This window comes from Pyrus communis, chromosome 4 (genome assembly GCF_963583255.1).
Source record: "Pyrus communis chromosome 4, drPyrComm1.1, whole genome shotgun sequence".
Taxonomy (NCBI): domain Eukaryota; kingdom Viridiplantae; phylum Streptophyta; class Magnoliopsida; order Rosales; family Rosaceae; genus Pyrus; species Pyrus communis.
The window spans coordinates 23,640,054-23,653,004 of NC_084806.1; the positions used below are offsets into that span (position 1 = coordinate 23,640,054).

Genomic DNA, 12,951 nt, shown 5'->3' on the forward strand with positions numbered 1-12,951 from the left:
TTCAATTCTCCCGTTAGTGATAATACACTTTTAGGGCTTCCACAAACCATGGTTGACGCCTAGCAGCATGTCATGGTTACCCAAGCTAATCAGAAGAGGTGGAGAACCTATTCAGTTTTTAGGATTACAAATGCAATACGGTCTTTCTCTAATACAATACTCTTGACCACATTGTTTGGTTTGATAGTTTATTCATGTCTACTATCCAATGTGAGTGTTGTGCTTATATGATTACCTTGAATGTGATTTGGAACACATTTCTAAATCTCATTCATACTTTGGCCAAAGATTCTTAATCATATCATAGAGTATTCTCCCTCAAATAGTTTGAAGGTTAGAGATCCCTTGTTGCGCATTCACTTGCCTCCATGGCTAAGTGGCTTAACCCCAACGATGCCGTGGACACCCTCCTGATGGAGTGACTTTGACATAATCAAAGATTAAGGACCTAACCACAAGACAACTGTGATGCCTCAGGTCAAAAGACTAATTTGCATTATCCCAACCATGAGTTCTCATGTGACATGAATATGAGAACTCTTCGTTGATCGTGTTCAGTGAACTCATTCTCTATTGAGCACCTACGTACTTGTCTTGATGTCACACACACCAATGACTCGAGACTAGTCACTCTCCCTGAGAGAAGACATAGCACGTACTGATCTTAACGGACTGTCAATGCCCAATTGACAATCCTATGATCAGGAACATTTAGGATGTGTCAACGAAAGAATGGTCTCATGAATCTAACTTCTTTAGATCGCATTCTTTCAATCACATATTCCTTGGACTTATCGTTTAAGCATATAACATTTATATGAGACGGCTCAAACAATAATCTTTGCCCTTTACATTTAAACTACATTAGTTTAACTTTGTGAAATGTCCGTAAAGTATCATCATATGATTGGTTTTAGGGCACATTTCCAACAATCTCCCACTTGCACTAGAGCCAATCAGCTTGGTTATCAGTGATGATACCTCTTCTGTAATTCATTTCATAAATGGCTGAGTAGTAGGCCTAAACAAGATGGATATCTATATGTTATCCATAGAAGCAACCTTGAGAATAACGACGTCACCATTATTCATGATTCCCAATCATGTGGTTCAGTCTCTCATTTGAGTTCGGACCTTGATGAGACCTTGATTCCCTGGCTTGAGCTATCGCCCCATTAGTGTCATACACTTTCTGGTTGGAACCGAATAGAGAGTTCATAAATGAACTTTCCCATCCAAACAACATTGTTGTAAACTTCTATATGGCAATATATTTTGCATTCATAATGGAACACACTAAAGTCATTACTTTAATGTTTCCATCCAAATATCCTTTTAGTCATAATAAAGAGATATCTGTTTATCTCTTCATTCATAATGAAGAAATATCCAATGATGGATTAGATTCATAATCTAATACATTTACGCTTCCATTACGTTACTCTAATTCTTTCTCAATTATTGAGTAATATATCCTTTAGTATTTCTCAAATACTTAAGGACTCACTTGACAGTTGCCATGGTTCTGATCCTGGGCTTGCACTGATATTGTCTTGTACCTTTCTAGGTACATCTTATATCAATGTTTTTCATACAATATGAAATACATAAATCACCTTTCTGCTTATGCATAAAGGATTCTATTTACGCATTATTTCTTTGGGAGTCAAAGGGTACATTCCCTTTGAGAAGAACAACTTCCTAGTCTCACTAGAATTGTCATTCTAATTGAAGTTTATCATCAAATGAGAAACTTCCTAGCATCTCTTGTCTATTTTAGGGATTGATATAATCCAATTATATCTTGAAATATATCATTATAGATTTCCATTCCATTATATAGACTATATCTCCCATATACATTCTATCGTTATAGAATAACTTTAACGAAGAAGTACTCTTTTCATTTCCAAAAATTAATATATCATATATATATATATATATATTTAATTTTAGGAATACGATTAACTCCCACTAATCTTTTGTAAACCTAGTAAACAAAAGATTCATTTACATCTTTATGAGAAATCAAACAATTGATCTTTTCTCATAAGACGCTTATAGCTCCCACTAGCTTGCTAAGATCCATGATGGATGGATCTCTACAACTAACCTGTCTTGTGATTTATAGTTTTAGACATATATTATCAAGACTATCTTAATAATGGTTTCGGAAACCCATATTATGTCCAAACATTAAATCACTATTTAGTTGTAGCTAGCAATCTTCGAATTAATTGAAACCAAGACTACGTCAAAGATGGTTTCTTCAAAGTCAACCATTCTCTTTGAGTGTAGTCACCTTAAGCTACCAATTAGCTGTGAAGGTTTCATTATTTCGGGTCAAATGGTACTTTACCATTTCCTTGAGTATATATCGTATATACACTCAATGTAGTCATAAGGATTTTCATTCTTATTTCTTTCGAATTAAGAGGTGCAACTCTATGACATAGTCATAAAGTTCAAACCATTCAACTGAGATGGTTTATAAATCCTTCTGGACTACCTTGGAGCTTGTGGTATAGGAACTAGGTTGTCTTAGAAGTATATATCATATATATATGGGTAATTGATAATGTCCAAAGAACTAAATCTTATTCATGTTCATTCTTCTCCTAATGGAGAAATTCATTATCTTACGATGCTACTTTCCTTGATATTTTTCAAGGAAATTAATCTAAAGTGTTACTTTTTCCTTGGATCAAATCTAAGGAGGTAAATACTTTAGACGTCTTACTCATCTACTTACATTTCTTGAATTCTTTGAAATCTTTTGCAAAGTATTCGGACTTGTGTTTATTCAAAATAAACTATAGTCCAACCGAGAGTGATCTTCGGTGAATGTCATACAACATGAGTAGTATTATGTTGTGGACAAGTGCCACTAACATCTAAGTGAATTAACCTCAACAACTTTGTGATTCTTTCTTCTTTCCAAAAGAATAAAGATTCGAACATTTCACCTCTATACAATTTTAACAAGAAGGTATTGGATCCGGATCTAACGATCCAAAGCATCCATCTATGACCAACTCGTAACTTATGTTTTAGAGGTATCACAACTCAGTTGGGATTAGTCACTACCTTGCAACCTTTTGGGTTTTAAGCATCATCGTATTCTAAACAGTTAAACTACCACATCATCTCTACTATAGAGACAACCAATTAAATTACAATAATCTAATTATTGATTAATAAAGAACAATGTTTTGTCAAACAAAACATTTATCCATCTCTACTATAGTGACGGATTTAAGTTCCTTAAAATTGGAATGTAAAGACAATCTTTAGTATTTTCCAATTTCTTTGGTAGTTCATATGAGGAAGTAAGTACAATCCGCTTTCGCAGAGATCTATATTTTATTCACTTGCCGAATGTGAAGTACTTTCTCTTCTCTCATTAATCTTCTACTTTTTATTAGCACACTTTTACAACAATTGTAAAACATAGTTACTAATACGGAATCAAGCATTCAAGTAGAAGAACCAACTGTTTTGAACTATTTCAAGAACTTATTACAACACCTTCGAAAGGTGTGTTCTTGACACTTGCAAGACATTTCTTGCAAATACCCCTTCCAATGTCCATCCTTTCATAAAGAAAGTTTGTTCCCTTGGAGTTATTTTGCCTTCTTCATTTGACTTCTCCTTTGACTACAATAGTCATGGTCCCTAAATTCCCACTATCTCTCTTGAAACTTATTTCAATTGTGTTATACACATCAAACAATTTGGAGAGTGTGTGGTTATTGTTCACTATATAGTTTACAATAAACTTAGTGAACCATTAGGATAGGGACACAAAGGTGAAGTCCTTGCCTAATTTCCGTCTCGTTAAGTGGTTTAACACTTCAACACTCAATGATTCAAAATCATCATAAGTCCATGTTGATGGACTATTTTTGTCAACCAACCATTATGTTCTAAACATAATTACAAACTTTCAAGAGTTGTTCAAGGCAACTCTCATTTCTTCATACAACAATTTGTAAGTGAAGAATCATGGCACATAAAGCGTCCATGCCCTTGTGCTTACTTCAAAAGTTCCTTGTTTATGTAACAAAGAAACAAGCACTAAAGTTTGTGTTGATTAAGGGTTGTTCAAAGCAACTCTTATTTCTTCATACAACAATTTGTATTTGAAGAATTATGACATTAAAAGGGTTGTGCTTCTCATGTTAGAATTATCTAACATATTCTTCCAATGATACATTATCAATAGGAAGATTGTGAGGATGAGACTACTTAGTTACATCTACAAGCCATTAAAGACAATCTATGGGATTGTAGAACTAAGTCCGGAAATTAAAGCATTCGGCTTTTCTTTGTCAAGTTTTGGATAGCGTTTGCAAATATATTGGTAAACAAATACATAACGAATATAAATTGATTGATTTTAAGCCATTTGATTCGGGTCTTTAAATCAAATAGCACCACCCACTATTTTTGGCAAATTCCATATCCCTCATCGGAATTCGAGAGTTTTGTTGAACTCTTAGCGGGGTATGGGAGACTCACCATTACCAAGCCCACCTCACGATGATACGATATCGGGTAGCAAAAATAATGATGAGAGAATAACACTTTACTCATTTACAACTCTTGTAATTACCCATCTAGTTTGGCCTCTAGAGAATGTGGCCTCACGATGATACGATATTGGCACCATTGCACTTAGTTAAGTTATTCCCACCATGCTTAGCTCATGAAGGGGTTCAAGAATAGCCTCACAATGATATGATATCGGCCATCCTCGTTGCCTACACTTACCTCATCATATGTTTATGGACTCCTCCTGAGTGTAAGCATGCACTTTGTACTCCCCCATGATAGGGTGAAGCCGGTGTACAAGTCACAAACGATTGAAGCCCACCACGGTGGAAGGCCACGAAGAGATATTCAAAGCATCTCTCACTTATCAACTTAATAATGGTTTGTTGAGGGTTTTAGGTCTCATCACATATATATATTCATTTTAATCATAATTAAAACAATTTTGGTCCTATTACAACTATTGGTCCATATGATTGATTTAGTTGTATATAATACTCCCACTAAGTTTTTAAAACGGTTTTTAAAGCAAGAGTATATGATACTACTAACATAAGGTTTGCATTCATTGATGGACTATATAGTTGCCTTAGGGCCTTAGGATGACTATGAACCTTTGATTAGATCCAACACGAGCCTTGTGTTGAATCTCGGACTAGGGATGGAGATTGATTTTAGTTACGCGTTTAATCACATTAAGGCGTGTTATCTTAGGGCGTTGGACCCAACTACTTCATTTCATGCATATCAAATAAAGCAAGAAAGAAGTACTTCAAAGTAAATATGAGCTTATGCTCTTTACAACAATTGAATATAACTAATTACTTTAAAGTAAAGAAGAGCTTATGCCCTTTTACAACATTTGATCAAATCAAATTACAACCAAAATCTAATCTACTCATTCCCATGGTTCAAACAAATTTGAAACGGCCATTCACATAGCTCAATTATCGTAGGCTAAGGTTCATAATCACCCTTTAATTAATTAACACTTTAACTAATTAAATTGAATGTAACAATTATCATTTGGTTTTTGGATCCATAGAATTGATTTAAATGGAACTAAATATAATGAAAATCAAATTCTCATTAAAGAGACAAAACAATTTTTGTTCTCATTTTGTTTTGGGCCAAAAACAATGACCACAACAATTTGGGTCACTTTGTTAAAACAAAAACTTTTGGGGTCAAAATGCAAATACACAAAAGTATCAAAACTTTATATAATTGCACAAAAGTCCCTCCAACACCTTTTACCAAAGGTGGCCGGCCATAGTGTTGAAAAATTGAAAAAATCTAAAGTTTTGTAAGTGGTTTTTGGTAGGTGAGACAAAGGTGACTTTGATGGTTTGTAAGAAAATGTTTTTTATAAAACTTTAAAATTCTTTTAGTCACATCTCACCAATAACTATCACCCACCATTTGAAAAACAAAACTTTATGAAAAACATAAAACTTTTGAATCAAAACTTCAAAACTTTTTGTTCTTGGTAAGAACTTCAAGAAATATGAAGAACATACATGAAAACTCATAATAGCTCCATGGATGTTTTCTTTCACCAAAAACTCAAATTTTCACAACTCAAAAGAAGGTTAATATCCTAGGGTACTTAGGGGTTCCAAAAAGCACTTTAAAACCATTTTAACAAGACTAACAAGAACCCAAAAAATCACCCTTTGGATTTGGCCGAAAATCCCAAAACACTTGGCACCAACTTTTAGTTCCATTATTCATGCTTTAATGAAATACATCTACAACATTTGAGATGCTAAATTTTCAAGCAAAATTTATATTCAAAGCAAGAACAAAGCTTGTAACATTACAACACTTAAATCACAAAATATGAAAAATCACAAAACCCAAAAGGATCCACCATAAACTAGGCCTAGGCTCTGATACCACTTGAAGGATTATTTTGGAAGATGACATGTTCATTTAAGCAACATTATTAGCATGCAATTAACAAATTAAAGGCGGAATCATGCTAGCATGCACTTAAAAACAAAACATTACCCATGAATGTTCAAAGCCTAGTAAAATGGTGAACCAATAATCAACTCAAAACAAAGTGAGTTGAAATATATACCTTTGTAGATTCCTCTTTGTATTTAAACAAAGGCTGATCACCCAAAGAGAGGGCCTTCATTCCTTGCATCTTAGATCTATGGATTTGGATGGATGAAAAAGGTTTCTCCAAAGTTCCCAAAATTGAGAACCTCTAATGATTCATCACCAAGGCATAATGAAGAAGAAATGAGTGACCTTGGAGGAGTTTGATTGCTAGATGATCCCTCCAAGGTGGCCGAAATTTTAGAGAGAAAGGAGAGCTTGTGTTCTCATCCTTTCCCCAAAAACAACCCTTAATGAATTTTAGGCTATAAAGTCCTTTATATAGTCCCTTCAAATAAGTGACCTAATGGACCAAAAGCCCTATTCTTCTAACATGGCCGGCCTATAGGGTTTATTGGGCTTTCAAGCCCTTTGTTTATTCAAGTTGTCATACAACTTGAGTTAATGGGCTTGACATTCAAATCCCATTGGGCCTTGTGGCCCAAAACTAACCCGAGGTCTTTAACGAACTTATTCGTTTGATTAATTAACATATTAATTAATCCTAGCCTTAGATAAATAATTAAACCATTTAATTATTCTTACTCATCTCCGTTGTTTCTTCAAACTCTACCTTACTCGGTGAACGATCCATTAGGTTCCTTTTAGCGAGGCAGTGGGCGATTAAAACTATTTCTAATCGATTGTGAATTGAAACTTACTTTCAATTCTCCCGTTAGTGATAATACACTTTTAGGGCTTCCACAAACCATGGTTGACGCCTAGCAGCATGTCATGGTTACCCAAGCTAATCAGAAGAGGTGGAGAACCTATTCAGTTTTTAGGATTACAAATGCAATACGGTCTTTCTCTAATACAATACTCTTGACCACATTGTTTGGTTTGATAGTTTATTCATGTCTACTATCCAATGTGAGTGTTGTGCTTATATGATTACCTTGAATGTGATTTGGAACACATTCCTAAATCTCATTCATACTTTGGCCAAAGATTCTTAATCATATCATAGAGTATTCTCCCTCAAACAGTTTGAAGGTTAGAGATCCCTTGTTGCGCATTCACTTGCCTCCATGGCTAAGTGGCTTAACCCCAACGATGCCGTGGACACCCTCCTGATGGAGTGACTTTGACATAATCAAAGATTAAGGACCTAACCACAAGACAACTGTGATGCCTCAGGTCAAAAGACTAATTTGCATTATCCCAACCATGAGTTCTCATGTGACATGAATATGAGAACTCTTCGTTGATCGTGTTCAGTGAACTCATTCTCTATTGAGCACCTACGTACTTGTCTTGATGTCACACACACCAATGACTCGAGACTAGTCACTCTCCCTAAGAGAAGACATAGCACGTACTGATCTTAACGGATTGTCAATGCCCAATTGACAATCCTATGATCAGGAACATTTAGGATGTGTCAACGAAAGAATGGTCTCATGAATCTAACTTCTTTAGATCGCATTCTTTCAATCACATATTCCTTGGACTTATCGTTTAAGCATATAACATTTATATGAGACGGCTCAAACAATAATCTTTGCCCTTTACATTTAAACTACATTAGTTTAACTTTGTGAAATGTCCGTAAAGTATCATCATATGATTGGTTTTAGGGCACATTTCCAACACTTCTACCGTGGTGGGCTCCAATCGTTTGTGACTTGTACTCCGGCTTCACCCTATCATGGGGGAGTACAAAGTGCATGCTTACACTCAGGAGGAGTCCATAAACATATGATGAGGTAAGTGTAGGCAATGAGGATGGCCGATATCATATCATTGTGAGGCTATTCTTGAACCCCTTCATGAACTAAGCATGGTGGGAATAACTTAACTAAGTGCAATGGTGCCGATATCGTATCATCGTGAGCCCACATTCTCTAGAGGCCAAACTAGATGGGTAATTACAAGAGTTGTAAATGAGTAAAGTGTTATTCTCTCATCATTATTTTTGCTAACCGATATCGTATCATCGTGAGGTGGGCTTGGTAATGGTGAGTCTCCCATACCCCGCTAAGAGTTCAACATAACTCTTGGATTCTATTGAGGGATATGGAATTTGCCAAAAATAGTGGGTGGTACTATTTGATTCAAGACCCAATCAAGTAGGTACTCAACAATCTAATACGATTTCTATTATGTTATGTAGTTAACGACATGCCTAAAATACTACCCACCATTATACTTGACAAAATGGCCCAAGACTTTTTCCTTGCATATCTCTCGGATGATTTCACTAAGTTTATTGTAAACTATAAAGTGAATAGATTCGATCATACTTTTAACGAGATGATTGACATGTGCTGTAAATTTGAAAAATGTTTCAAAAAGGACAGTGGGAGTGAGAATGCAAAAACAAGGAAAAGGTTACATAAGAAGAAGGCAAAGAAATCCAAAGGAACATGTTTTCATTGTGGAAAAGATGAACGTTGGAAGAAGAAATACAGGGTGCGCATTGCGAGCCTTATGACACGAACTTTTGAAGACACTATTTCGGTCATAGAAAGTGCTTTTACAGTGAGCTCCAATTCCTGGATATTTGATTCAGGCGCTAGTCAACATATCTGTAATACGATGCAGGGACTAGCAGAGAGCAAGACAATGCGCAATGGGGAGATAGTTGTGCGAGTTGGGAACGGCACTAAAATCTCTGCAAAAGCAATAGGCACCTATATGCTTAAACTACCCTCTGGGGAAGTCTTGGAACTTAAAAATTGTTTATATTTTCCTTCATGTATAAAGAATTTGATTTCTATCTCTAAGCTTTTACGAGATGGGCACTCAGTATTGTTTGACAAAATGAGTTGCACTTTATACTTGAACGGTCGTATTATCTCTCATGGTAATATGATAGAGGGACTTTTTCACCAAGAGACGAATAGTGGTTTGCACTGTATTGAAAACGGGAATACCTCAATACCCAAAAGGGCTAGAGAAAAAGTTAATCAAGAAAAGATGTGGCATCTTAAACTTGGACATGTGAACCTTGATAAGATTCGCAAGATGTCGAAAGACGGATATTTCCGCCCGTTAGGTAATGACCAGATGGGTACTTGTGAATGTTGCTTGAAAAGGAAGATGACCAAATCTCCATTCACTAGGAAAGGAGAGCGTGCCACTGAAATTCTAGGGTTAATCCACACTGACGTATGTGGACCTATGTCTACTACGTCGAGGTGAGGCTTCTCCTACTATATCATATTCACCGACGATCACTCTCGGTATGGCTATGTGTATCTTATGAAGTACAAGTCAGAATCCTTTGAAAGGTTCAAAGAATTCAAGAATGAAGTTGAGAAGCAAACTGGGAAACAGATAAAGATCCTAAGATCAGATCGAGGGGGTGAATATCTGAGTAATGAGTTCCTAGATTATCTCAAAGAGTGTGGAATAATATCACAGTGGACTCCACCGGGAACTCCACAACTTAATGGAGTTTCTGAAAGGAGAAATCGAACCTTGATGAACATGGTTCGTTCTATGATGAGTTCCGTTGATCTACCAGTAACATTCTGGGGATACGCTCTATATACAGCAGCTTACTTGCTTAATAGAGTACCTTCCAAATCAGTTTCACAAACGCCCTATGAGATATGGCATAAAGCCAAGTCTTAAGCATATTAAGATTTGGGGTTGTGAAGCATATGTCAAGAAGCTTGAAGCTACTAAGCTTGAAGCGAGATCAGTAAGGTGCTATTTTGTGGGATATCCTAGAGAAACTATGGGATATGAGTTCTACCATCCTGACGACCAGAAAGTCTTTGTCGCCAGAACTGCTATGTTTCTTGAGGAACAATTTGTTCTCAAAGGAACTATAAGTAAAATGATGGAAATTAATGAGATTAATGATGAACCACAAACAAGCACACGACATGTTGACAACCCTATTCCTGAACCCCTAGCTCCACGTAGATCTGAACGGGTTAGTAAGCCACCTAAGAGGTATGGCTTAGACAATGAATTTGCGGAATTGCACCTTCTAGGTGACAATGACACAAAGGAGGACCCTAGGGACTTTACTGAAGCAATGTCCGACATTGATTCAAAGAGATGGCATGAGGCCATGAAATCCGAGATGGATTCCATGTATCAAAATCAGGTCTGGACTCTTGTAGACCCTCTAGAATGTATAGTACCTGTTGGAAATAAATGGGTATTCAAGAGGAAGATAGGCGTTGATGGGAACGTGGAGACTTATAAGGCTAGACTAGTAGCCAAAGGTTACAGGCAACGAGAAGGGATTGACTATGAAGAAACTTTCTCTCTTGTAGCCATGATTAAGTCCATTCGGATTTTGCTTGCTATAGCTGTGTACCATGATTATGAAATCCGGCAAATGGACGTGAAGACAGCCTTTCTGAACGGCTACCTAGAGGAAGAGCTTTATATGGCTCAACCCGAAGGTTTCGTGTCCAAGTCTGAAAAGACTAAGGTATGCAAGCTTCAGAGGTCCATTTATGGACTTAAGCAAGCCTCCAGGAGCTGGAACATTCGTTTTTGATACTGAAATCACATCGTTTGGTTTTACTCAAAACGAAGACGACAATTGTGTTTATCAAAAAGTCGTTGGGGAAGCAGTTGTATTCCTAGTGTTATATGTAGATGACATATTACTATTCGGGAATGACACTGCAGTACTTTCTTCTGTAAAAGTGTGGTTGTCCAAAACCTTCCACATGAAAGATTTAGGAGATGCATCTTATGTACTTGGGATAAAGCTCTATCGTGATAGATCCAGAAAATTAATTGGATTATCCCAATCTATGTACATTGATAAGGTGCTAAGTAGGTTCCAGATGGAGCAATCTAAGAAAGGTATTCTTCCTGTAGGACATGGAATTCATCTTTCTAAGTCCATGGGACCTAAGACTCCTGAAGAGATACGGCATATGAATATGATTCCTTATGCTTCCGCCATAGGAAGTCTTATGTATGCCATGATATGCACAAGGCCTGATATCGCATATGCTGTGAGCATTACTAGTCGATATCAATCTAACCCAGGATCAGAACACTGGGCAGCTGTCAAGACGGTCCTTAAGTACTTAAGAAGAACTAAGGACATGTTCCTCGTTTATGGAGGAGCGACAGAGTTGCGAGTGGAAGGCTATACAGACGCAGATTTCCAATCTGACGTCGATGATAGAAGTTCCAACTCCGGATATGTATTCACTCTGAATGGTGGGGCTGTCAGCTGGAAAAGCAAGAAACAAAGTGTAATTGCTGATTCCACGACAGAGGCTGAATATGTCGCTGCAGCTGAAGCCGGCAAAGAAGCGTTCTGGATGAAGAAGTTCATCACTGAACTTGGAGTGGTTCCAACCATTACATCACCAGTAACTTTGTACTGTGATAATAGTGGGGCGATAGCTCAAGCCAAGGAACCCAGGGCACATCAAAAGAACAAGCATTTTGATAGGCGCTTTAATATCATTAGAAGATATGCTGCCGAGGGGAAAGTTAACATCCTCAAAGTTGCTTCAGCCGATAACGTAGCAGATCCACTAACGAAGCCAATATCTCAAATCCAACTTGACCACCATATGGAAAAGATGGGTATTAGATACATGGGAGGATGGCTTTGAGTGCAAGTGGGAGATTGTTGGAAGTATGCCCACAAAGCCACTCATTTGATGTAATAGCTTTTTGGAATACTTATTGTGTTAAACTTTTATATGTTTAATAGAGGGCAAAGCTTATTGTTAATCACTATTTATAGTATCTTGTGTTTAAGCAATAAGGGAATCCAAGGAATGTATTTGATCTAAGAGACAAGTGATTTAAGTTAGTTAAATTAACGAGACCTTTCTCTTATGTTCATTCCTAAAACGTTCCTAGCCATAGGATTGCCAATTGGGCATTGACAATTCGCTAAGGTTAGTATGTGTTATGTCGACTCAAGCGTGAGTATGAACTAGTCTCAAGTCATTTGGTGTTGGACACTAAGGCAAACACATAGGTGCTCGAAAGAGTAATCGAGTACACTGAACAACGATCAAATGAGAGTTCGAACATACATGTCATGTGAGAACTCGATAGTTGCAATATGCAAAGTAGTCCTTTGACCTGAGGCATCATTGATGTCTAATGGTTAGGTCCTTGATCTTTGATTATGTCAACGGAATTCCATTGGAGTGTCCACGGCATTGTTGGGGTCAAGCTATCTAGTCATGTAGGCATATGAATGCACAACAAGGGATCTCTAACCTTCCATGGTGGAAGGAGAATACTCTAAGATATGATTCGAGAGTCTTTGGCCAAAGCATATGAATATGACTAAGGAAGCTTGTTCCAAATCTTATTCAATTGAATCATATAGAG

The 12,951-nt window shown here is 36.8% G+C and overlaps 1 protein-coding gene across 1 annotated transcript; it reads left to right on the forward strand.

The window, feature by feature from the left end:
* The first annotated feature begins 11,486 nt into the window (after positions 1-11,486).
* LOC137730694 (secreted RxLR effector protein 161-like) lies at positions 11,487-12,426 on the forward strand. Its single transcript, XM_068469659.1, has one exon. The coding sequence runs from the start codon at positions 11,487-11,489 to the stop codon at positions 12,213-12,215; it is 729 nt and encodes a 242-aa protein (XP_068325760.1). The 3' UTR covers positions 12,216-12,426.
* The last annotated feature ends 525 nt before the right edge of the window (positions 12,427-12,951 follow it).

Bases quoted from the DNA above. Each gene is read 5' to 3' on its own strand.
- LOC137730694 (XM_068469659.1), top strand. From the start codon at position 11,487: ATGGGACCTAAGACTCCTGAAGAGATACGGCATATGAATATGATTCCT.